Source organism: Lasiosphaeria miniovina (assembly GCF_030549165.1).
Source record: "Lasiosphaeria miniovina strain SMH2392-1A chromosome Unknown B0T26scaffold_8, whole genome shotgun sequence".
NCBI classification, from domain to species: Eukaryota; Fungi; Ascomycota; class Sordariomycetes; order Sordariales; family Lasiosphaeriaceae; genus Lasiosphaeria; species Lasiosphaeria miniovina.
The window spans coordinates 3,204,862-3,229,074 of NW_026848227.1; the positions used below are offsets into that span (position 1 = coordinate 3,204,862).

At 54.8% G+C, this 24,213-nt stretch overlaps 10 protein-coding genes across 10 annotated transcripts; 2 read left to right on the forward strand and 8 right to left on the reverse strand.

The window, feature by feature from the left end:
* Window positions 1-71: 71 nt before the first annotated feature.
* On the reverse strand, window positions 72-1,462 carry B0T26DRAFT_657256 (cytochrome C1 family-domain-containing protein; the record flags this gene model as incomplete). Its single annotated transcript, XM_060438768.1, has 4 exons — window positions 72-747; window positions 817-879; window positions 1,023-1,180; window positions 1,388-1,462. 4 exons carry the CDS (start codon window positions 1,460-1,462, stop codon window positions 72-74), a joined length of 972 nt encoding a protein of 323 aa, XP_060290678.1.
* Window positions 1,463-2,147: 685 nt separating this feature from the next.
* Window positions 2,148-3,455, reverse strand: B0T26DRAFT_757317 (uncharacterized protein; the record flags this gene model as incomplete). Its single annotated transcript, XM_060446232.1, has 4 exons — window positions 2,148-2,302; window positions 2,358-3,260; window positions 3,314-3,371; window positions 3,450-3,455. The coding sequence occupies 4 exons, from the start codon at window positions 3,453-3,455 to the stop codon at window positions 2,148-2,150; spliced, it is 1,122 nt and encodes a 373-aa protein (XP_060290679.1).
* Window positions 3,456-4,278: 823 nt separating this feature from the next.
* On the reverse strand, window positions 4,279-5,083 carry B0T26DRAFT_744503 (FAR-17a/AIG1-like protein; the record flags this gene model as incomplete). The annotated part of the gene is made up of 4 exons (XM_060444419.1): window positions 4,279-4,429; window positions 4,485-4,640; window positions 4,710-4,713; window positions 4,756-5,083. 4 exons carry the CDS (start codon window positions 5,081-5,083, stop codon window positions 4,279-4,281), a joined length of 639 nt encoding a protein of 212 aa, XP_060290680.1.
* A 769-nt stretch (window positions 5,084-5,852) lies between these two features.
* On the forward strand, window positions 5,853-7,855 carry B0T26DRAFT_744504 (uncharacterized protein; the record flags this gene model as incomplete). The annotated part of the gene is made up of 3 exons (XM_060444420.1): window positions 5,853-5,931; window positions 5,995-7,658; window positions 7,718-7,855. 3 exons carry the CDS (start codon window positions 5,853-5,855, stop codon window positions 7,853-7,855), a joined length of 1,881 nt encoding a protein of 626 aa, XP_060290681.1.
* A 282-nt stretch (window positions 7,856-8,137) lies between these two features.
* On the reverse strand, window positions 8,138-9,382 carry B0T26DRAFT_757320 (FMN-dependent dehydrogenase; the record flags this gene model as incomplete). Its single annotated transcript, XM_060446233.1, has 2 exons — window positions 8,138-9,021; window positions 9,064-9,382. The coding sequence occupies 2 exons, from the start codon at window positions 9,380-9,382 to the stop codon at window positions 8,138-8,140; spliced, it is 1,203 nt and encodes a 400-aa protein (XP_060290682.1).
* A 709-nt stretch (window positions 9,383-10,091) lies between these two features.
* B0T26DRAFT_744506 (nuclear pore protein 84/107) lies at window positions 10,092-13,314 on the reverse strand (the record flags this gene model as incomplete). The annotated part of the gene is made up of 6 exons (XM_060444421.1): window positions 10,092-10,122; window positions 10,189-10,650; window positions 10,711-10,996; window positions 11,053-13,104; window positions 13,166-13,223; window positions 13,300-13,314. 6 exons carry the CDS (start codon window positions 13,312-13,314, stop codon window positions 10,092-10,094), a joined length of 2,904 nt encoding a protein of 967 aa, XP_060290683.1.
* Window positions 13,315-13,960: 646 nt separating this feature from the next.
* B0T26DRAFT_744507 (DUF1903-domain-containing protein) lies at window positions 13,961-15,089 on the reverse strand (the record flags this gene model as incomplete). Its single annotated transcript, XM_060444422.1, has 3 exons — window positions 13,961-14,133; window positions 14,208-14,268; window positions 15,087-15,089. 3 exons carry the CDS (start codon window positions 15,087-15,089, stop codon window positions 13,961-13,963), a joined length of 237 nt encoding a protein of 78 aa, XP_060290684.1.
* Window positions 15,090-15,557: 468 nt separating this feature from the next.
* B0T26DRAFT_514554 (ubiquitin-related domain-containing protein) lies at window positions 15,558-16,543 on the forward strand. The gene is made up of 4 exons (XM_060435442.1): window position 15,558; window positions 15,734-15,822; window positions 15,885-16,276; window positions 16,385-16,543. Exons 3-4 carry the CDS (start codon window positions 16,037-16,039, stop codon window positions 16,442-16,444), a joined length of 300 nt encoding a protein of 99 aa, XP_060290685.1. The 5' UTR covers window position 15,558; window positions 15,734-15,822; window positions 15,885-16,036; the 3' UTR covers window positions 16,445-16,543.
* Window positions 16,544-17,030: 487 nt separating this feature from the next.
* On the reverse strand, window positions 17,031-19,797 carry B0T26DRAFT_658804 (uncharacterized protein; the record flags this gene model as incomplete). Its single annotated transcript, XM_060438901.1, has 2 exons — window positions 17,031-19,573; window positions 19,710-19,797. 2 exons carry the CDS (start codon window positions 19,795-19,797, stop codon window positions 17,031-17,033), a joined length of 2,631 nt encoding a protein of 876 aa, XP_060290686.1.
* Window positions 19,798-20,630: 833 nt separating this feature from the next.
* Window positions 20,631-24,179, reverse strand: B0T26DRAFT_815571 (succinyl-CoA synthetase-like protein; the record flags this gene model as incomplete). Its single annotated transcript, XM_060447374.1, has 10 exons — window positions 23,968-24,179; window positions 23,869-23,903; window positions 22,838-22,917; window positions 22,633-22,776; window positions 22,492-22,582; window positions 22,340-22,414; window positions 22,078-22,267; window positions 21,713-21,776; window positions 21,215-21,655; window positions 20,631-21,185 (listed from the first exon to the last, which is right to left on the reverse strand). Exons 1-10 carry the CDS (start codon window positions 24,015-24,017, stop codon window positions 20,631-20,633), a joined length of 1,725 nt encoding a protein of 574 aa, XP_060290687.1. The 5' UTR covers window positions 24,018-24,179.
* Window positions 24,180-24,213: the final 34 nt, after the last annotated feature.

Here is a 24,213-nt window from a genome sequence, read left to right on the forward strand (position 1 = left end):
ATGCAGGGAAGCCCAGCAGCATATGGTACATACAAGAGGGGCGAATCGTCTTTCTGTAGCTTCACACGACATTAGAAGCGGGTGGTCGTGTTATCCTTTGGCGGGTTGTAGACAATTTTTCTCGACTTGATCGCCGCCCACTTGTATCGCTTGACCCAGATGCTCACTGCGAACAGCACAGATGTCACCACTAGTATCTTCATGCCCATGCGCTTCCGATCGTCCATCTCGGGCTCGGCCGCCCAGTTGAGGAACTCAACCACGTCCTTGGCCATCTGCGGCGTCGATGCCGGTGTCTCGTCCTCGTAGTCGACCAAGCCGTCGTACAAGACACGAGCCATGGCGATGCCAGTTCCAGGGAAGTAAGGGTTGAAATTGAGGCCTGCGCCAACAGAGGCGCCGGCGGGGGGCTCTTCAGGGTAGCCAGTCAGCAGGGAGAAGATGTAGTTGCATCCGCCGTGGCGCGCCTTGACGATCAGGCTCAGGTCGGGAGGGAGGGCGCCGTTGTTGGCAAAGCGGGCGGCCTCGTCATTCTTGTAGGGGGAGGGGAGGTAGTCCGACAGCTTGCCGGGCCGCTGCTCGATCTCGCCCTGGTCGTTGGGCTCGGTGTCGTACTCATTCTCAGTGGCGAGCGCCTTGGCCTCATCGGCGGTCAAGACGGTGCCGACAAGGGACCGGTACGGGATTCTGCTGAGCGAGTGGCACGAAGCGCAGACTTCCCGGTACACCTGGAAACCTCTCCGGAGGCTGTATAGCACCTTAGTTAGTTGCGCTGCCCAGACACGGGTCGGCCAGGAGGTGGGGCATATATCTTACGCTTGGTGGTCAAACGTCTTGAACCACTGTTCGTGGACCCATGGGTACTTGGTCGGGTGCAGGCTACATCAACAGTAAGCCCCGGGAACCTATATAGTGCAGCGCTGTGTGGTGCCGCCGTGGGCCAAATATGCCTCAGGTCCGCGAGCAACCTCGGCCCACATGCACGACACCGGGCACCGCATCAGCTAAGCAGTAGCACTCACCCTTCCTCAGTCGGCGTCATGGCGTGTGCGGTCGGTCCGTAGAGATGGTAGTACCAGGCGATTGAGCCAGCGGCGACGGCAGTCGCGGCGGCGGCGGCCACGTTCAGGCGAAGGGGGGATTCGGCAGTGGATCCGGAGCTCGAGGAAGATGCCGCCCGCTGTCCATTGACACAGACGTCAGTTAGATTCGTTCAATCCGGGCGTAGTAGAAAGGCACGAGCCGTAGTAGCTCCAGTTGAGAGGGTGTGAAGCTCGTGGGCAGGCACGGGGGAGTGGTCGAGCATGTCATCCCGCGGCGGCGGAGGGATAGATGCCAATGGCTGCCAGCGGTCTTGCGCACCGCAGCAACCAGCCAAGTCACATACCTTGGTAAACTGAACCGCGCTATTTCTTGCGCTGGCCAGCGCTCGCGTCGAGCGCAGGCACGACCTCGCCAGCATGGTGGGCTAGCCTCGCGGAGCTTGGGACGGTATCGCGGTCGGATTGGCAGGCAATTGGCTGCCAATGTGGGTGTTTTGAGGCTTGAAGGCTCGAGCTGGTGAAGGTCGCTTCGGTCAGGTTTCTCGAAATTCGGGTTTCTTAGGAACTCCAGCACCGTGATTGGCTGTGATTGGTTGTGCACATTCCCAGGTGCCAACCTAGCCCGGTTGATTGATTTTCCGGCAGCTCACACCTTGGTACATACACGGCAACAGCGGGCCCCCTGGTCATCTCCCCTTCCCTCTCTGCGCTGGGGACTGCGCGGTTCGTCCCAGACTCCGAAAGGCAGCATCTGAGGAGCTCCAGTTTTCTTCCAACTGAGTCCAAACTGTTCACAAACATCACGCACGCTCCGGTCCAAGCTACTTGTGCTCGCCGGGCACAACGTTCCGTTTCATATATCCCTTGTAGGCCTGTATTGCTCCTATATACGTACTATTTACTATCCAGAAATCTTTCACAACCCACATGCGGCGTCATTGAGGTTTCAACAATCCCGAATTCGACTTTTTGGTATCCCAACTCCGCAAAACACTCGCTCCCCGGAACCTTTTCTTTTCTTTTTACTATAACGAGGCAGAGCTAAGCCTCTCAGTATGAAGTGGGCTTGGTGACAATGCCATGGCTCGTCTAAGCCTCCCCAGCCTAGACGTCCTTGCCTCGCGTCTCTCTCCGCTGCTTTACAGCCTTTGCAAGGCTGTCTAGGACGGCAACGGTGTCCTCCCAGCCGATGCATGCATCGGTGATGCTCACTCCGTACTTCAGACCCTCCTTGCCCTCCTTGGGAACCTTCTGGTTGCCTATGGTATGTTAGCACGACCAGGAAAACATGACAAATCTGGACGGACGCCTTACCCTCGTTAACGTTGCTCTCGATCATGACGCCCATGATGGCGTCCTCTCCGTTTGCAATCTGCTCGGCTAGCGTCGCCGCCACCTTGGGCTGGTTCTTGTGGTTCTTCAACGAGTTGCCGTGACTGCAGTCGACCATGAGCCGTTCCCGCACTCCGGCCTTCTGGAGCGCTGCCTTAGCCTCGGCGATGCTCTTCGCGTCGTAGTTGGTACCCTTGGTGCCGCCGCGCAAAATCACAAAGCAGTCTTCGTTGCCCACTGTGCCTACAATGGCTACCACACCCGGTTTGGTCACAGACAAGAAGTGGTGCGGGTGCCTGACCGCGCCAATGGCGTCAATGGCGACACCTAGTGTGCCGTCGGTGCCATTCTTGAAGCCTACTGGGAAACTGAGCCCACTCGCCAACTCCCGATGAAGTTGGCTTTCTGTCGTGCGCGCACCTATAGCACCAACGCTTAGAAGATCGGCCAAGAACTGCGGGCTGATGGTATCTAGCATCTCGCTAGCAATGGGCATCCCCTTGTCTGTGAGGTCGACAAACAGCTGCCTGCTCAGCCTCAGGCCCTTGTTGATCTTGAAGCTGTTGTCAATGTCTGGGTCATTGATGAGACCCTTCCACCCCACTGTTGTGCGCGGCTTCTCGAGGTACGAGCGCATTACAATGAGTAGTTCATCCTTGTGTTTCTCCTTCTCCCGCAGGAGCATATCGCAGTACTCGAGCGCAGCCTTGGGGTCGTGTATCGAACATGGCCCAACAATGACGAGGAGCCTCTGGTTCGGGTCTGTGCCGTTGACGACGGCGACTGCTTCTTCGCGGCTGTCGAGAACGGTGCGCTTGGACTGAGCCGTCTGGGGGATTTCGTGTTGGAGGAGGTCAGGCGGCGTCAGCGGGTTGTAGCCGCGAACTGACTTGCATTAGATTTCTCTGGCTAAGGGATCACATGTATCTGAGACATACTTCTCCAATCCTCGCTCTCGGCCTTGTTGCCAACATTCTTGTTTTCGATATAGAATGACTACCGAGTCACAAACTGGGTAAGCCAGCCTGCCCTGCTGTCCAAGGGCGCCGCAGCACATGGAGAAGGAGAACTTACCGACATTGTTGCAAGCCTGATATTCTTGTTTGCCAATACCAGCCCAATTGGGATTTCTGGAGACTCGGCGTACGTGGCCTGCTTTAATTTAACAATGCAAGAGCAAAAGTCGACCGATATTTTTTGGGCTGGCGGTGGTGGTCTAAGAGCTAGGCGGGCTCTAGATTTTAGAGGGGCAAGCGATGACTCAATGTGGGGAAGTTCTTAATTGATCATTCCCGTCAATGAAGTAGAATTGGAACTTGAACTGACTCGTCCCTTTTGGCTTGCAGGCACGCCATGCCCCACCAAGGAACCGTTATGTATTATGTACGGATACTGAACAGGTACTTACCTTATGTACTCCGCGACCTACAACCTCCGAACTGTACTCCGTACCACTCCAGTAATTGAATGGTGCCGCTTTTCAAAGCTTTCAACCCTCGCACAGCATGCAAGCTTCCAAGTTCCTAGTTTCTCTCGGTCATCTTCGGCCGACGCGAACAGTCAAGGTAACATGGATGGGAGTATTGATATTCGGCCAAGAAATTGCAACTACCTGATTGGGTGCTCGGCATTCGAATCTTGATCTATTGACCGAGCCTTTGACGAGCGAATTTCTCGCTCCTTACTCTTCGTCATATTCACCTACAAAGACTAGATATTTTGGGATGCTCTGGGCCCTGGAGGCGGCCGTAGACTTAGTTCTTGGTTTTGGGTTGTCCCTAGTCTTTAGACACTATGGGCCGAGCATCCACGGGATGGAACATCCTGTTTCCGCTCCGTGTCATTGTCCGTCCCTCGTTCCGGGACCGACTCAACAAAGCGCTCAGTCAGCCTTGAGGGGGTTCTAGGCGTCCCTCTTGAACTTGCCAATGCCGTTAACTTTCCCGTACACCCACTTTAGGGCAATAGTACTGCCAGCCATCATCGCAGCGGAGAAACCGAAGAGCACGACGCGCTGCCATGTGGTAAGAAGGCCCAGGAGAGGGTATGGGTACCTGTGGCAGGAAGTCAGACTGGTGGTTGAGCAATGGCCGTCAACAAACTACTCACCACCCGTTTTTGGTGAAGCACAGCTCGAGCCAGCCCCAATAGAGGAACGCCACAGCCACGCTGATGGACATGGCTCCGTAGACTTTGACTGTCCATGGAGGACTCAGGAGTATCAGATCTAGAGTCAACATGACAGCCGGCATGGCATGGAATCCGCTGTATAGAAATTGTAACGAGCACTGTTAGCCATGCACGGATATGACGGAGGTCAGGAGTTGGGCCTACAAGTCTGGTAGGAAAGGTAGCTGAAGCTAAGGAGGCATAATTAAACTCTTATTGATGGCGCAAAGCCCCCAATATAGAATGCTGACAAGAACCTCGAGGGGTGCCGAGCAGACAGAAAACACGTTCTTAATACGGAACAGCCAGGGGCTCAGAGTCAGATCAGCAAGAAAACCGATGCCAAAGGTCGCTGTCGCCAGGGCAAGCCCAATGATGGTCAAATATTGGAAGTCGCCCCCGAACCCGTGACTCATGGGGCTTGGGACTTGTCGTAGGTATCTGAAGCTGGCAGAAAAAGACGACAGCCCCAGAACATGGACGATGGCAGAGACGCTCCGTGCAGGATAAGCCAGTCGCTGCAACAAGTGCGTCTCCATTCTGAGAATCACGGGATACCGAGGCGGTAGTGTGTGTGTGTGTGTGTGTGTGTTTGGAATGAAGTTACTGGTCCCTAGTAAACCACCAACGTCTTCAGCTGAGATGAGAGGGAATGGTGGGGCGTGTGGCCACCGATGATATTGAACTAAGGTATGCAATGGGTTGATAGATGAGGGTAGAGAGTGAGTGACAAATTCGCCAGGGTCAATTATAGAATAAACTCTTGAGCTCCATCCTACTGCCTTGCTTTGCCTCTCAGGGCAGGCAGAATGCAAGCTTCCTGGTACTTATTTGAGGTATCCTCTTTTTAACGGTTATTTACCATCGGTAGCCTTCAGTTAGTCTACGAAAATGGTATATACCTAAGATACCTTACCTATTGCTTAATGAAACCCGTATTGGAATCGTCTACCTTACCTGATCTCATGGATACTGGCTACTATACATATGTGTAACGTTCATCCCGAAATGTTACGTCGTATTTCGTCGCAACTAGAAACCTCTGAAGTGGGGCAAAATCTTAGCAGTCGTGACCCCCCCACAGGAGCTCCCTAGAGCAACGGCAGGGCTGCCTTGGCGAGCTTAGGCTTGCATGGTGGCACAGTTGGGGATCCCGCGCAGCAAGTCTTCCAGGTTCCTCAAGAGCGACAACCGCAAGGCGCGATATTGTTGCAGACAACAAATGTTCGCGGCCTGAACTTCAACAAAACAACCCGAACTACACCCACGCTTTCCAAATAGAGGGAGGAAGGGATATCGAGAACCAATATGGCAGACGCCAGCAATGACGACGCGCTCAAGGCGACGAAGCGCAGCCACGCAGACTTCGCCGAAGAAGATGGTTCCGGTACGATGTTCCTACCGCTTACCTTTAACTCCCATACCGACTGAAGCTAATTATCGCGTAAAGCAAGTTCTTCCGACGACGACAACATGGGACCACAGCTGCCCTCGGCAGCCCCCAAGAAAAAGCGGCGCGTCCTGCCCTACGAGAAGTTGTACATCTCGGCCTTGCCCAAGTCGACACGCTACTCAAAGTCTTTGATGCACAAGGAGCAATTGTCGACTCTCACCATGACACCACTGACAGACTTTCTCATTACTTCCTCAGTCGAAGGCGTTGTCAAATTCTGGAAGAAGGTAGCCGACGGAATCGAGTTTGTTAAGGAGTTCAAGGCCCACCAGGGCGAGATACGGTCTGTTTCTGCCAGCCAAGATGGCCGGAGCTTTGCCACGGCTGGCCTCGACAAAACGATCAAGCTTTTTGACGTGGTCACGTTTGATCTCCTGGCCGTTCTGGAGCTTGACTTCGTGCCGAAGTGCATCTGCTGGGTTCACAAAAGAGGCGCCTCTCTCCCTGTGCTTGCAGTGTCCGACGATGCCAGTCCTAGCATTCGCTTGTATGACGGAAGAGGAGAGAGTCAGGCGCCGATACATACAGTTACTAGTCTACATCGGAGTCCAGTAGCCCTAATGGCCTTTAACGACAATTACGACTGTGTCTTGTCTGCTGATGATGGCGGCATGGTCGAATACTGGCGCCCGAGCGGCTCATATTCAAAGCCGGATAATGTCTTCCAGTACAAGAGCTCCACCGATCTCTTCGAGTTCAAAAAGGCGAAATCGGTGCCATCGTCGCTTACTGTGGCTCCAGATGGGACTCGTTTTGCCACCTTCTCCTTTCCTGACCGCAAGATTCGCATCTTCGAGTTTGCTTCGGGAAAGCTGTATCGGGCGTACGATGAATCTCTCAGGGTGATCGAGGAGATGCAGCAAGCTGGAACCGCCTTGCAAAAATTGGATGTTGTAGAATTTGGCCGCCGGCTTGCGGTGGAACGAGAAATCGAATCGCCGACTTTGCGTAACAAGTTGAACGTCATATTTGACGAGTCTGGGCATTTTATTCTCTACGGTTCTTACCTAGGAATCAAAGTACTGAATACGTTCACAAACCAAGTTGTGAAAGTTTTCGGGAGGGAAGAAGGGTTTCGGCCACTAGGCTTGGCATTATACCAAGGCCAGCCGCAGAAAAAGGGAGTGACAACAGTTGCCATGGCGGCATCGAGCAACCCACTTCTCCAGGAATCCGAGACAAGAGACCCAATACTGGTTACAACGGGTGTGGGAAAAGCTCGCTTTTACATGTTCACCAACGACGAGGAGATATCCAAGTCGACCAGAGATGTCCAGAACGAGAAGCCCGTCATTCTTGGTCAGAAGAAGGCGGAGAAGAAGAAGGTGACCGAGACAGGCACAGCCGCCATCATCCACACCACTTATGGCGACATCCACATCCGGCTGTTTCCAGACGCGGCACCAAAGGCCGTTGAGAACTTTGTCACGCACTCCAAGCGGGGATACTACAACAATACCATTTTCCACCGCGTGATCCGGAAGTTCATGATACAGTGCGGAGACCCCCTGGGTGACGGAACGGGTGGCGAGAGTATCTGGGGGAGGGAGTTCGAGGATGAGTTTAGCAGCCTGAAGCACGACAAGCCGTACACGGTCAGCATGGCCAACGCCGGCCCCAACACCAATGGAAGCCAATTTTTTATCACGACAGAAAAGACAGTAAGCTAGAGCGACGTCCCTTTTTATTTGATGCCTGGTAGATACTAACTAGGGTTAAGCCCTGGCTCGACAACAAGCATACGATATTTGGACGCGCGGTACAAGGCCTCGACGTGATCCACAAGATTGAGAATGTGAGAACGTACAAGGAAAAGCCGGAGGAAGATATCAAGATTCTCAGCATCGACATTGCGTAGGGCAATGCGAACGAACACCTTGGCGCCGTTCAGATCTAGTCTACACCAAGCCAGGGAATTAGATGCGTTCATAACAGATGTTGGACTAGATAGATGAACTTGCAGCGTTGCATGCGGATCCCTACATTGCACAAGGCCGGCTGTTCAGACAGACCAAGAAACATGTGCATATATACAGGAGATACCCAAGTCTGGCAGAGCTGTATGGTATAAGTTGACCTTGGACGGGGGCCATGAGCCACCTACCTTGCTATACAATCCCATCTGGCCAGTTTGTGTCGATCAGAGCGACGACTTGATGTCGCCGCCGTAGTTGATCCGTCTTAGCATACTCCTATTTAGCTCCCCTACCGTCTGCACACCAGCTAAGCCCATAGACTGATCCACGTCGGCGAGAAGTCCGGTAAGCACGTGTCTGGCGCCCTCGCGTCCAGCTATTCCCAGCCCGTAGATGACGGGCCTGCCAACAAAGACGGCCTTTGCGCCCAGCGCCAGCGCCTTCAAGACATCGGCGCCGGTGCGGATCCCCGAGTCGAACAGGACAGTCAGCTTGTCCCCCACGGCCTCGACGATCTCGGGCAGCATCTCGAGGCTCGGCACGGCCCCATCTAGCTGCCGGCCCCCGTGGTTGCTCATGATAATGCCGTCGACGCCGGAGCGCACCGCCAGCGCGTCGTCGATGCTCAGCACGCCCTTGAGAATGATGGGCCCGTCGCCCCACAGCCGCCGCAGCGTTGCGAGATCCTCCCAGCAGTGCGCGTGGCCCGAGAAGACCTCGCCTGTCCAGAAGCGGCTCGCCACCATGACGTTGTCCTCGACGGCGTCGCCGAACCCCAGCGCGTTGCCCTCGCCCACCGCGAACGGCAGGAACCCTGCATCCAGATCGAGGGGCCGCCAGGCCATGGTGAACGTGTCGAGCGTCACCACGAGGGCCTCGCACCCGGTCGCCCGCGCGCGCCCAAGCAGCGAGGCCGTGATATCGTCGTCTAGCGGCCAGTAGAGCTGGAACCACCGCGGAGCTTTAGCTGTGGCTGGAGCGGCGGCGTCCGCGGCCGCGGCCGCGGCCACGGCTTCGAGCCCCGTGCTGCTGGCCGTACTGTAGACAAAGGGCACGCTCAGCGACGCACATGCTGAGGCCACGCCCGTCTCGGCGTCGGCGTGGTAGGCTGGCTGCACGCTAAATGGGTGCCATGAGCAGCGTTAATTACCATAGGTCCTGCCAAAGAGCTTGACACGGAGGTCGCGCGGGAGGGTGGGCCGCAAGAGGCGTGGAATTAGCTTCCACTGCCTGAAGGCTAGGCGGCTGGCTTGCATGGTCGCCTGCTCGCCTGCTCCGCCGAAGACATAGTTGAAGCCCTCGGGGCTCATGGCCTTCCGGGCTTTTTGTTCCAGCTTGTTAGGGTCTGTGGTGGTGATGGGCTTCTTTCCGCCCATGATAGCGAAAGCATAGAGGTCGAGCTGGTACTGGCTGAAGGGCTCCTTCTCCTTTTCGCCGTTGCCCCCTTCTTTGTCGCCAAGCCCCGACATGTTCCCCAAGTACACGATTCCGGCAGGTTGAATAATAGGGAGGTTGGTAAATAAGCAAACAAGGTGGCGCCGGGTAGACGGTAGATAGATACGTAGGTAGGCTGGTTACCAAAGACAAAGGTGAGTGAGCACAAACAGACAGCTTCCCCCACATTTGGGAGCTGGGACAATTTGGGGCTTACACTGTCAACTTCCGAGGCAGGATGGCGACCCATGGGTGTTATTAACCTGAGTACCTAAGCACCTAAAAACATCTAGCTAGAAGGTAGCTTGAGATGGCCGATCCATGCCTCAATACAGCATTATCTGTCTGGCAATAGTAACTTCATCATCAACAGCATATTTTCCATGATAGGCTAGCTCACCAGCAAGAATCGGGCGAACAAGCAGCATATCCAGGCAGCTGGTCCACCGGCCGACCAATGCGTTATCCCCTGTAACCCAAAGCTACCAAATATTGCGTCGTCAACCCCCGTGGTATTGCCTATATATATGACAATGCTTCTCGGCAAGCCCGCTCTTTGCAGAGAGTTCCCAGCAAAAGAATGCACGGTAGGCTATCTACGAAGGACTTTGCTGCTTTAGGAATCCTAGACGTACCGCTCGAAGGATACCATTGTAAAAGGTCGGCCTGCAAGGCGGACACAACCAGGCGACGTCCACTGGGCCGTTATCAACGCCTTCTGTCGCCTGATTCAACGTTCCGGTCCTAAGGCTTGATGGACCAGACATCTCGTGACCTGTTACCAACCTTATCAGCATCTCCGGTTTCCAGTGTCTCCAGTAAAGGGGGGTGGGATACATACCATCCCATCTCTCTCATCTTCTTAGAAGTGGTCTGTGACCCCTTCTTATCGCTTGTCCAAATTGCTAGAGCCTTACTGCAAGACGTAAAGGCCTCAAGAAGCTCCTTCATTCTCCCACACTTCATGAATTCCTGAGCCACATCAGAGCCCCTCTCCGCGATTACAGCTGCTAATTCCATGCACTCGAGCAAATTGTCCCGCGAAAGCGACGTTCCGGCGAAGTGCAGTGAGCTAACAAATGCCAGCACCGTCTCCGGAATGTAAGCCTCTCGAAGTGCGACAAAGTCTCCATCATCTATTAGCATCATGTTAGCCTGCGGGCTGCCGCCAACGAGGTAGAAATATAGCCCACCATCGTTTGCTTCAAGCAGCCAATTCTTGAGAACGGGTTGCATGCATGCTTTGGCGACGCGGACTTCTTGGCTTGTATGTTGCCACATCTCACGTGAGTTGTTGTTCTCCCTATTTCAGCTCCGATTAGCCCTCAGTTCCACGCGATAACACGGTATGGCGCAAACTTACTCCCTGCTGAGACCCGCCAACGACGATAGTGTCTCCATTGAGTCCAAGGCCCGGACAAGACACTCCAGTTCCCACATGTTCCGGACAATCGATTTCAGCCTCAGGCTGTCCACATTGCATTCTTGAAGGAATTCGGCCGAAAATTCGCCGTTCGCGAATTCCTCGAACCAGCCGGGACCAGAGTCCTCCTCGGCAGCTCTAATCTGAATCGGCGTCTTCGTTCGGGCAATATCGCGGCCAGACACACGATCGCTGAAGGCGCGGGCGGCACGCAGGCGGGCGCGTTCTGTTTTAGGCCGTTAGCTTCGGAACAAAGTATCCGCTGGGTGATGGATAACGTACTCAGGAAGTACTTATACACCCTGGTTGCGTAGGTACAAGTCTCCACGAACAAGCCGGGGACTAGCATAAGCCACTCCATAGAGCGAATGATTAGCTCATCTTCCGCATCGACGTACTCTGCATCTTCGCCGAAAAAGTCCGGCTTAATGATCCGGCCGTACTTCAACGTCGCAGGTCCATCCTCAACAATCTTAAACCTCCCTTTGGCCTCGCAACGCAGCGACCGGTCAAAGACATCTCCTAGATAGATCTCCGGTTGAGCCTTCACAAACTCTGCCAAGTCTAACCCCAACTTCTTCATAATTGTCAGTTGTTTTAGCCTCGCATCTACGCTGACGATGTGGATCAGGTTTCGGCTCAAGGTTTCGTTGAGTCGCGCGCCATATAGCTTAGAGCAATACAGTGGAACCGTTTCCTCGAGGTTGGCGAGGCGCAGGTAACTGACATAAGCCGCGATTATGTGCTCCTTGACCTGGTGGCGGGTTTGTAGAGGGCCGTCGTCCTTTGAGAAACCATCCAGTCGATCGAGAGTTGAGACAATAATGAGTATATGTGCCAATATCCGAAGGCTGTCGTGATCCGCCAAGTCAAAATACTTCTCCTGATTCTTCCCATAGACGGTCGCGAACTGGCTGGTCTCGGGAATCAGCTTGGACTTTTGGTTCTGGTTTGCGTGCTTCGATAACACAAGGCCTTGGTTGTACATATGACGATCCAAGTCATTTGAGACTATGGCGCCCTGTATTGCTTTTAGGGTCCGAATGGCCTCACTCTTGATTCTCGAGTCCACCTCTAGGTCTGCAATAAGTCGTCTGCCCATTGTCGACTGGTCGCCGTGATGCAAAACAGCATTGAAGACCGGGAATTGTTGCGCAATCTTAGTGGCGTCATCTCCCAACTGCTTGATCAGGAACGAATCATACTGAGTCCGGAGGAGGGCGTTATAGTGGACGAAGAGAAAATCGTCCCAGGATTTGCAGACTTTCTCCACGCTGCTGATATCACCCGCCAGAAGACCGTGGACTGCTCTATCATAGTCGCTTGTCCCTCCTTCGTGAGCGGTTGCGAAGCACATTCGCCTCCAGAGAACCAACGAATTTGGGTCGAATTCTGGCTGATCGTCATCTTCGGGACTCGAAAGAGGCAAGGGAGCGAGACACGCGGCCCTCCAGAGCTCTGTTCTCACCGAGCACCATTCGCGCACTTCGGACATGGTGCACCCTCGGCGGAGCATCTCAAAGCAACCCAGCCAGATGGCACGCTCGAAGAACTCGTCCTGAGGCTCCAATTTGCGTCCCTGGCGCGCGACTGCATCCGGGTCCAACTGAGAAATCAAAGTCCTAGAGCCGAGATGGGATTCCGTTATGCCGGCGTCGTTGGGGTCGAGCACACCCTGGTATCCGTTCATACTCTTTTGCAGCTTGATCTTGTGGCGTGTATGAAGCCAGCCATGGGCGAGTATGTCACCCCTCTCGGCACTCTGCTGAAGCTCACTGACGACTTCGTCAATGGGTGGCCCGTGGGTCGCACTGAATTGTAGCCACTCGAGGACCACCTTCTTTTCTCTCGCGGCAGAGTCGGATAGTAAGAACTCGTCCCACCATTGCCTGCGAGACATGGTTGGGGGGTCGCTGTAGGATTTGGGCTGCGACTGGGTCGGCTCTCGGTACCTCAGGGGTAATATTCGTCGCAAGAGATCCCAAGTTTGTGCCTCCTCTTCAATTCGTCGCAAGTCTCCTGAGCCGCCGGTGGCGTTGACGTCATCGGCATCGTCGATGTCCATGTCAGCTGAAGGGCCCCGTTGCCAGCTTCCGCGCCGCGCAGATCTCTCATGCGACTGACGCTCGCGGAGCCGATCGGCTCTCCTTCTTGTGTAGGTATAGTAAGAGTCGATGAGCTTGAACACATGGTCGCGCTTTTCCACCGTCGATTCTCTGTAGTCTGAGTTGTAACGGTCGAGCTCCGCAGCGAAGAAGTCGACTTCATCGCCCACTCGGATGCTGCTCTCCCGGTAGGTGGCCTCGAGGGCAGCCATATCGTCATGGAGGGGTTCTAGAGACACCATCAGCAAACTCACTCGGTCGTAGCCATTGGGATACCTGGGCGAGCCAACCTCGAATTGGGCTTTGCGCGCGGGGCGAAGGGCTATCGTCGGAGGCAGCTGGAAGATCCTAGGTGGGCGAGAAAGTGGTATTAGCAAAACTCGGTCGCACTACCAATATTAGAAAGTGGGAATATTATGCTCACAAATGCTGGAGCCATCGCGACCGAGTTGCTACGATCGCTTTTAGTGGACTTCCTAAGCTGGGCACCCCTGGTGGGTACCAGTCGGTTCGGTTTCAGAGGTAGAAAGCTTTGAATAATGATTGGCATTCCCCTTGCATTCTGTGCGAAAGCTCTCTTGTAGCTAGGGAGAAATGCAATTAATGAAAAAGAAAGTCGACGCCACCAGTCGAGTTTTAGCCTCGTTCAGCAGTTTGAGTTGCAAGATTGATTACGGAAGCGCGCTGTTTGCTGCTGGTCAGGACGCGCTCGCGTGTAGCCAACAATTGCGACTCGAAAATTGGTTGAACAACTGGACTGACTAAATTGGAGCTGGGAGCTTTGGCGCACGGACCTGGGCTCAGCGGACCCTCCAGCGGCCCACAACGCCGGAATCTCAGCGACTACATAAACCCCCCAGGCTCTGATTTTTTTAACCTACTTTTTCTCTTTTCTTCTTTAATGTCACTGGCGTTCATATTAGAGTCTCGGAACAAGATTTTCACTGCTTGTTCAGGTCCATCGCGGCCTCTTTGCGCGCTCAATGATAGCCTAGAAAAACTCTACACTTTCCCTACATGTTGCCTAGCACCCTCAGGTGAAATTGGGTACAATTGTTTGGATAAGTGATACATTTACATTGGCTTTATTTGGGTTCTCTTCTCTGCTCTATCCTGAGTCTCAATAGATCTGCCTTTGGGCAGCTTGCCGATCTCGCGTGGTCGCCATTATTTGCATAGAATGCCTGGCAGCATTCATAAAGCGAATCCACAAACTTGGTGCACTTACCCTCATCAAATCCATTCCTCGTCAGACAGCCTAGAGCCGTGGTTGTCAATATTTACGCCGCGGTCAAGTCAAGATGGCAGAGATTCTTCAATTGGCTTGCTCACCCTGGATAGCACATGCTCGTGGTTGGCATGGAGGGTTGCTCCTTATGTCTTGTTCGATGGTCTGAGGTGAACGCCGCCAGGTCAGCAATGGAAACCCAATCACCTTGATCCGGGGAGTTTGGGACCGACCATATCGAGGACTGAAGCTTAGGGTAGACTGTTCAACTGCACACTACAACTGCCGGGTGTTTGTGTACCTTAGGCAGGAATATGTGCTTGTGCAAGGTAGGATTTTGATATGTCCTCCCTTTACGGAATACTCGGAGTTTTGAAATCTAAAGTTACAAAGCGCATAAGCTTAAGTTTGCGGGTGGAAAGGGTGGATTTGCAGTTCGGTATGGAGGTTATTAGTAGGACGGATGATAATATCAATGGTCTTGGTTTTTTGCCCACAAAACATTCGCCGCTAGCGTGTGTGAAGTTCGGCTTGGCAGGCAAGAAGCCTGGTGGACCTTTTATATCCGTAATAGTCCTCAAGACAGACAAGCGGACAACAGGTGACCTCGTCAAAAGTATAGAGACACCCACCCAAGGTAGGCACCTAGGTTTCAATATAGTTCCTAGTACGACTTTGAGGATTTGACGGTGACTTCTTTTGGAGGGGTGCCTTGCATTGTATCCCAAAGACTTGGTAAGACCCGAAAACTCACTAATGCTTGTAAATGTCGTCGCAAGACCTGTAATTAAAGACTCAACAAGGAGGTAGCCCTGATCAGGGTGTGTGGAAGTGAGGCCGTACTCTTGTAGAAACTGCTCACTTTTGCAAGGTTCAAGATGTAAGGTTACGAATAGGGACGGAGAACGACCAAAGAGATACCAAAATATAGCATAGACGCTCTGAGCATTTTCCATGAGCCACCCACCCCGATTTTCACCTACCATGGTCGAGAATTATTACCATATGCGAAAGACAAGTATCCCTCGTAGGAATTGTGAGAACCTGAGGCACCGACCTAAGGCAAAGAGGGACATTGGCTGCCTGATATCAAGTTCTCCTATTTTAGTAAGGTACGGAGTGCCTGGCGTTACCTGCCAATCTTCCGGCGACGACGTGCCCAGACAGTTGCTGCTTCGGTGAAAGGCACGAACAACGGCGTAAACTACTAGTGAGGAAGGAGCAAGAATATGGAGAACCGTCGCAAAATCCGATTGCTTCAAGTTTCGGTTTGGCAATTGCCTTGCCTTCGTAAAACCTTTGGAGGTTCACCGGAGCACCATAGAATACCTAGGTACCTACCAAATAACCTCTCACCCAACTATCGAAATTAGGTTGGCAGACCAACATCTTCTACACCTCAGGCAAGTACGGACTTGCAATCTGAAAGGGTTTTTTTGTCTGCTACAGTAATTGGTACGTGCCCTAGCCTTGAAGGTGAGGTTTCCCAGCCTGTTGTTCCACAATCCATCCCAAACTTTATTTGACCCCACCCCTCTTCCGCCACAACATTATCCCACCTTCCACTTCATTACCAGTTCCTCACAAAGTCCGGCTGCAGCTCTCCACTCCACTAAACGTCTCCGCTTAGATCGACCGAGTACGCCCTTGGTGTTTGTGCTCTCTATAGAAGCAACTCGCAACATCTGCGATCCGGCGCGCTGCCAAGTTCCTGGTTGAGTAAGTTCGCCCGCCTTTACCCCTCCTCGCGCGCGCGCTCGGCTGAACGCCAGTGCTTCGAGTCGCCGCAGCGCGTCATGCCAATGAACTTCGCGTCACCCTCGTGCAAACCCGCTTCGGCGCCCAGCCCCTCCTTCCAATTGCCAGAGCCGACTTGCTTGGTTTTGTAGAACTCACACATTTCCAGCACAATCAACCGTCCAGTACCAGAACCATGGCCGACAATGCGGAGAATGGCAGCCCCGGCCAGACCGAAGCGCCTGCGGCCGGAGCTGTTGAGCACCTGAATATCAAAGTCACCGATAACAACAACGAGGTTTTCTTCAAAATCAAGCGTAGCACAAAGTTGGAGAAGTTGATGACGGCCTTCTGCGAGCGGCAGGGCAAGACGTTCGCGTCGGTGCGGTTCCTATTCGAGGGCCAACGAGTTCAGCCCAGCGATACCCCAGATACGGTAAGTTTCTCGATCCCTACCCATAGCAGATAAGCATCCTTTTTGCCATACATATATTTGTCTCGAATGCCGAAATCCCGCTGACAACTTCATCTTTGGTGTGTACAGCTCGAGATGCAAGACGGAGATACCCTCGAGGTTCACCAAGAGCAGGTCGGCGGTTGGTAAAGCAAGGACACGGACTCCTACATACGCGCGGTGGATTTGTGGTGCTTGGGTTGGCCATGGTAATTGCCCTATTATCATTTGACTGGGGTAAGGCAACGATAGGCGTAACTGGGCGAAGATTTCGACAAAATCATGAAAGGGGCCTTTCTTTTGCCTCGGCCTTACGCTGTTAGGTCCTGCGGGCTTTTTCTATAGGCATGGTATCTAGCAACTGGCGAGTTTCTCTCTTACGTATCAAGTTCTCTCTATCTTTGGTATGTCTGCGCCAACAGAGTCATGTTTTGATGTTTCTATGCCGCTGGGGAATTTTGGGTAGGACGAGCGGAAGTTGTCCACCATATCAACTCTTATATGCTCTCCGACAATCACAGACGGGCAAATTTGGGTGGCTCGCAAGATCGCTACACTCAATTGACTATTACGGGGGCGTACATTGGAACTCTTTTGCGGACTTATCAGTACGGTTCACAATCTTTTGATTCAAGTCCAGACACCCAAAAGCACATGAACGTTTCGGGAATCAACCTCGGTTGGCAGCACTCTACTACAGAAACAAGGAGCCATCTCCTCAGCTGAAACCACATCATCAAACCTTGAGCTCCATCTCCATGCAGCGGGTGCACAGCACCACAGTCTCGCCCGGGGCGCCGCGGCCTTCCACGGGAAAGATCTGGCCGTCGGTAAAGCCATCGGCGCACGTAGCGCAGCGGAAGCAGTCGTCGTGCCACTCGCCACCGAGGGCCTGGACATACTGGCCGATGACGGCGGTGCGGCACTTGCGGCACTTGGGGGCGCGGCGCTCGGTGCGCTTGGTCTGGCAGGCGACACACCAGGCGTAGCCGTCCTTTTCAATGTGCGTCATGCCGCGCTCAAACGGGTCGCCGCACTCGGCGCAGAAGAAGTGGCCAAAGTGCCAGTGGGCGCCCAGCGCCACGACGTGTTCGCCCATGATGGGCGTCGTGCAGTGCTTGCAGCGCGGGGCAAACAGCTCGTGCCAGTCCAGGTGGCAGTAGAAGCGGAGGCGCTCGTCGCCGTCTTCGGCCATTGTCTCGCCAGGCTGCTCGGGCAGCCGAGCGCCCGCGGCGCGACGCGCGATGCGGTCTAGACGTTCTGCTCGGTGGGTGTCTAGCTCCGGCGAGATCTCGAGCGCCTCGAGCGAGGTGCCGCACGAGTAACAGGCGAAGCACTGCGGGTGGAACCGCTCCGAGCCGCCTGCTAGCGACACGAAGCGACCCTCGATGAAATTCCGGCACTCGTGGCAGCGGGCCGTCGCCCGGCTGCCGACCGGTGGCGGCGCGGGCGACCAGTGACCGCGAGGCCATGCCGGCTTTCGAGTGCGAGGGGCCCCGGGCTGGGGCGTTGGGAGAGGGCGACGTGGGGGGTCTTTGGCATTGTCCTCGTCAGGGGTTACGATGATTGGTATCATGGGGCCGTCCTCGTCCCCGCCAGAGATAACGATGGCAGGTGGTGCAGGAGTCGTGGGGTTTGCGGGACGCGAGTCGGACACCGTGATGGCTGGAACTAGCGGTCCGTCTACCTGAATAGAGGGCGGGCTCGGCTGTGGGCGGTGGCTTGTTGGCCTCGAGGCCGGGGACGATGACTGCGGGTTCGGGAGACTAGGCGTAACAGCGATAGTAGGGATCGCTTGGGTTTGTTGTTGCTGCTGACCCTGTGTTCGGCCAGGGACGAGGGGCGACGATCGGGTGCCGCCTCGGCCAAATCTCCACTCTTCTGGCGCGTCATCAGTCGCGTCCTCTTCGGGCTTCCAGTTTCTGTCAAAGCTTACGATGGGTCGGCCGGGGCTGTCGCTGACAGCCGACGGAGTCGGCAGCTTCGGGCTGCGGTCTCTCAGCCTCATGCTTGTAGCATCCCTGATATCATCACTCCGGACCTCCATGCCATGCTTGCGAGACACGGTATCACGATCCGCCGCGGGCGATTTAGGACGTGAGTTTGTCGTATACTGCGGGTTGCGGGACTGGCTAGGGGGGTTCCGATATATCTCGTACTTGGACACCACCTTGGACGGAGGCTGGGGGGATGCGCTGGCCGCAGGAGGCACGTCGGGGGCAAACTGGACTCGGTTCAGCGGGTTCTTTGGTTTTGACCGCAGAGGCTGGACAGCGGCCGAATCGGTGCCCGTCGAGCGACCACCGCCCTCGGGCACCTGGCCATCCTGTTCTTCCCAAATCTGCTCGCCCGAGAATGGCTGGCAAACCTCGCCACTGATGTTTCGCTTCATGCTGCTCCGTCGGCGTCCACTTGGCAGGGCTGCTGGACCGCCCGACATGCCGGCGTATGGCTTGGCGCTCCGGGGCTCTGGTGACACGTTTCGCGCGCCTTCGGTGCTCCGACGCGCGGTTTCGCTGGTCCCCGACGCCTGTCGAGATAACCCAAATGACGAGCGACTGCGCGTGGATCCCACCCCGTCGCTATTGGCCGAGCTGCCCGATACCGAGCGTGAGGTAGGCTCTCGGGCAAGCCCAGTAGGCGCGACATCGCCCCCATACATGCCGGCGCTGGCTGTGCGGGCATGGGCGTAGCTATTTTTGCGTAAATGTGGCTTATATTGGTAAGCCGCACCTGGTTGCGGCACTCTTCCGGGGTTCTGATGCTGCCAGACTAACTCGGCTGCCTCGTTGAGGGCGGCTTCGTAGAGGCGGACCTCGTCACCGCCCTCGACTGGAGGGCCGTGCTCGTTCTTGGACGACTGGTCCTGAAGGTCCATATCCTCCATGGCCTGGCGCAGAGAGACGGCTTCCTCTTTCTCCATCCACCGCTGGCCGCGCTCGATATAGGTTGCGCTCGGCACGATCTGAGATGGTTTCAGGGGTTGGACATTGACAGGGCGGTCGGGGTAGTAGTCCCTGCCCCGGGTCGAGGCCGAGGTTGATGCCGAGTACCTAGACGAGACGCTGGCCGACATGGATGGACGGCTGGTAGAAGGGACCACACGGGCCATGTCCGATAATGTCCTCTGATGGTGGACTGAGGACGAATCGGAGAGCGGAGGGCCCCCAAGAGATGGGCGGCCGCCGCTGACCGTAGAATCGCGCCCGGAAGCGGGCTGGGGACGCGAACCACCAGGTCTGTTGACGCGGTTATTGCGCAAATCGGTAAGGTATGCAGCTGGACACCTGTAAGCAAGAGGGCCAGCCATATGCACATGTTGCAGAAGTGGCAAGAACGAGGACAATGGCAGCCGCAGTTGCCTGCAGCCACTATCACCACAACCAAAGTAATAGCAACGAGAGACATGACCTACCAAACTGTCCACTCGACATATAGGCAGGCGACGGCGGTGTGACCTTGCGCGTGGAGCCTCGCTCCTTGGACTTGTTCCGCGCAAACATGACGCCGAGTAAACAAACACCTAGCAAGCTGCCTAGGGCTGTAGAAGACGAAGAGTCGAGGACGACGAGCAGCTTTGGATAAAAATGCTTGTCGCCTAGTTGCTGCTGCTGTTGCTAGAATAGGTGCGCGTACTGCAGACAGTGGGCGGCAAAGTTGTAGGTAGGTAAGGGGGCAGTGAACAGGCCGACAGTGTGGATGTACAGTAGGTACAGCCTATTATTAATAGTATGAAGAGACAGGAACGGGGTATGGATAGGGATCGCCAATTTATGCTTCATGCTAGGACGAGGCAGAAGGCATGGAAGGTATGTTGTAGGTTGTAGGGAGGCCCTGTTTATCCTAGGCAGGGCAGTTTCACAATCAAAGGCCGCCCAACAATCGACGTTGCTGGGCAGAAGATTAATGCCAGTAAGCAACAAGAAAAAAACAGACAGGCCGAGAAGCAACAAACTTGTGTGAGTCAACCCCCCGAGACCCTGGACAAGTCAAGCGACTATGGACTGCGACCTTTTGCAGAAACATTCCCCATCATGCGATTGGGCCGCTGAGCAAGAGACAACACGGGGTTCCCCTAGCGACCGCCCTTCCCCCCATCCCGCCTCCTCCCCCGGTCCTGTCGGAAAGGTCCACGAAATTAGACAGCCCCGCACTGGACAGCCGCGCTACCTTAGCCTTCCGCGTAGGTATAGGTGGGACAGCCCAGGACCTTCTGTATGTTCTACTCGTTGTTAGGTGGTATCCATTGAACATAAGGTACCTAGTGGATACTGCACGCTCCTGTCCCCACCATCATGGAACTGTTGGAAATACGTAGAATGAATACCTTCTTACCTTAGCTCCCAGGCTTGCGCATCGACAGTTCCACTGCTTTGGCGGCCGCCTCGTCAAAGTCGTTAAAGGCATAAAGAGGGAGCCTGCTCTCGGCGATGAGCTGCTGGCCCTCTTTCTCCTTCGTTCCCCGGATGCGCACGACGACGGGGACTTTGAGGGACAGTGTCTGGAAAGCCAGAATGATACCTCTCACGATCATATCGCCCAGCTTCAAACCCCCAAAGGTGTTCACAAAGACAACACGGACCCGGGGGTCTCGCAACACCATCTCAAAACTCGCCTTGACTGTGTCGCTGGTCGCCTTGCCGCCCGTGTCTAGGAAGCTGGCCGCATTGCCCTGCAGCGCATCCACCGTGTTCATTGCCAGTCCGGCACCGTTCACAACTGTGCCGACGGCCCCGTCGCCTGCGAGCCTGATGTACACAATGCCGCTCCTCTGCACCTCCGGGTACGGGCCATGTTCTGAACTAGTTGCCGCTAGCGCCGTGTGCAGGGCGCCCTGCCGTCCGCCGCTGGGAAAAGCCGCGTCGTGAAACCCGAAGCGGGCTCCGACCACCTTGATGACCCCCCCCCAATACTCTCGACAATGTGTGTTGTCAGTAGGAAGGCCTCATTTTCGTAGAAGATGGCTGTCAGGCTGTCGACAGTGTGTCGCAATGAGTCGGCGGCCATTCCCGTACCCCTCAGCTGCATGTGTTCGGCGATATGTCGAATGTCGAGCTCGCTGGGTCCGCGTCCGCGTCCAAAATCAAAAGAATAGCGCTTGACGGTCCGCACCAGGCACTCCTGATTCGTTGTTGGCGCCGCGATGACACAGGGTGACCTGGCCGAACGATCGATTCCAATGGCTAGCAGACACCTCTCTCCATGGCCCGAGTAGCCACCGGCACCGCAGCTAGTCTCCCCCGAAGCCCGGAGGAGGTCCATGCACTCACCCTCGGCGAGGAACATGTGGCGCCGTTCCCGCCTGCCCATTCTGTGCAATTCGGCTCGTGTTCGTTCGCGAATTCTAGAGTCCAGGTGGAACTATCGACGATGTTCACCCTTTGTCACGGCGCCGGCTGGCCCCTTCCTATGTCTAACCTGGCCTCTAGTCGCAAGCGCATCCAGTCGTGCCTTGAAGGCCTCGCCAAATTTTTCCGGGTGGCTGACTATGGTTGCTCCGGCATCCTCCAGCGCTGCTATCTTTCGCGTCTAGTTCCCCAAGTACGGTAAAGGCGCCGGCGTGGCCCTGTTCGCGTCTTGTTAGGTTTGGAATGGCAGACAGAAGTTGATGAAGTTGCAAGCCCTCGGAGACAGCATACTAAGACCTGGTTCGATGCTTCTGTGAGGCCGGCAACAAGTGCGATGATCGGCCTGCAACGAGCTTTTCGTCAGCCTCGTCTGAAAACAACACGGACCGAAGCAACAGGCCTGCCTACTTTGGGGACCGTGTCCGAGATATGTACTCCCGAATCCAGGATTCGGCATCGATTTCTCCGGTTCCGCCAATCTCGCCAACCAATGCAATAGCATCCGTGTCGCCGTCTTGCTCGAAGACAGCCAAGGACTCCCGAAGATCTATACCGGGAAGAATGTCACCCCCAACTCCTATGCACAGGCTCTGGCCAAGACCTGCTCTTGTGGTTGATGCCACCGCTGGGCACTGTCAGCCTAACGATGGGTGAACTAGGGGGGTGGAGACAAAACCCAAGAAGTGAGAAGTGTTACTCTCATAACTCAAGGTCCCTGACTTGGCTACGATTCCGATCCTACCGGGCGAGAAGCATGACAGCGGTTGGAAGCCTGCCATGATTATATATTAGCCCACGGCCGCGGCCATAGCAGAGGGCAGCCGCTCAGTCCTAGTCTAACAGCCCTACCTATTCGACATCGCCCAGTCGCAGATATGATGCTTGGTGAGTTGGGGTCAACGAGCCTGGGCCTAGACTGTATTTTCAAGATCGATTGAATCTATTTTTGGGACATCAGAGCATGCACGATACAACCAGAGTCCGACCTACTCGGAGCATGTCATTCAAAGGGATATGTTCAGCAACCGCTACGATAAGGGGTACCTCGCCCTCAATGGCTTCCTCGATGGCCGCTGCGGCATGACGGGCAGCAACATATATGGCTGTCGCGTCTGGCTTGAGCTGCTCCATTGCCTGCCTTACGGTCAGACCCTTGTCAAAGAACGGGCGAGCCTCGCAACTGTAGCATGCCCACCTGTCGAAGGGCAGGCAACACAGGAAGTCCGAGATGAAATCCCTCCCGGCCAGGCGTTACGCCTCCGACGATCTTGGTGCCTCATGCCATGGAATCTTTAGCATCTGCTGTTGCCTTTGGTCCATGTCAGCAAGAGTCGTATATAATTTGCCACGAGATTCCAGCAGTGGGCCGACCTGTTTGCCGGTGAACCCCTGAAACATGACTCGGGTGTTGTTGCCAATCCGAAGATTGGGGAGCGTCTTTGTGTAGGCCGTCAAGATGTCACGGGTCACATGCCATCCTGACGCCCGACGCGGACCCAAACTTGGACGCAGATGTCGATGCATTTTATGCGCTGTTAGATTGTGTGCGCTTGAAAAATGATGTTGTGTAATTATGTGCGATCTTGCCATGGACCAAGGCGCCCTTGCCAGGAAGTATAGGTAGCTTACGTGCGGACGCCATACTTGCTCGAACATGTCCGGAGATGCAACAGTCTACCTAGGTGGTAGGTAGTTTACTGGGCAGTATCCGTGTTGGTAGAGAGGCAATGTAGATAGGTAGATACCTTACCTCCCGAAGACATGGAGTATCTATGTGAGCGCCTCGGTTTACGGATACCTGCACGGGGTCAACTGGTAGAAGTTCACTCACCGCCGCATCTCGAACGGCTGGGTGTATTGTAAACTCTTCACCACCGAAGCTCGCCTTTAACCCCTCCTTCGTCACCGCTCCCTTTCCCTTCCTCCTTAAACCCCAAGTTTTTAAAGTCGTCCTTTGCCATCAGGTTGCTATGCACCAAACAGTCAGCCAATTATCAAACCCCGCCCCCCAAGAAAAGAAAATGCCAAGACGTGGATGTAATTATGCATTTAACTCACCGTTCCATCCTGCAAGACAGATATGATTTCGCGAGCGTCCGGCACTCATTCTCATTGACCCCTTTTACCCTCTTGATGCAGGTCAAGTAGGTCATCATAACATCTTTGCACTCGCCTGGTCTAGTAGTGAGAAATATGCCGTGGGCCGGAGAGGAGAGAAGTTCCCACCATCGTGGTCAAGAGGGAAGCTTCCCCTTTGAGGGCTTCAGCAGCGAGCGCACCCGATTAGCTCATTGGGCACAGGCTTGGCCGAAGACGGGAACTTACGGGGATGGCTTCGTGGTCGGAAGAGTACCTGGGCTTCCAAAGGTACTCATGTTCGGAAGCGGCAAAACCGAATATCGTCTCACTGAGATATAAATGTAGCCGCTTCGACTGTGCTTGGCCCTCCTGCGTCTCCTGTAATCAACAATTAAAGGTGAAAAATAGAGCCGGTCAATTGGGATGTTTTGCGACGTGTAAAGAGCAATACTGGGGTGGGGCACCTGAGGTATTCAGGTTCCATCATGCGTA

Bases quoted from the DNA above. Each gene is read 5' to 3' on its own strand.
- B0T26DRAFT_514554 (XM_060435442.1), top strand. From the start codon at position 16,037: ATGGCCGACAATGCGGAGAATGGCAGCCCCGGCCAGACCGAAGCGCCT. The intron at 16,277-16,384 runs GTAAGTTTCTCG...TGGTGTGTACAG, and splicing joins CCAGCGATACCCCAGATACG to CTCGAGATGCAAGACGGAGA.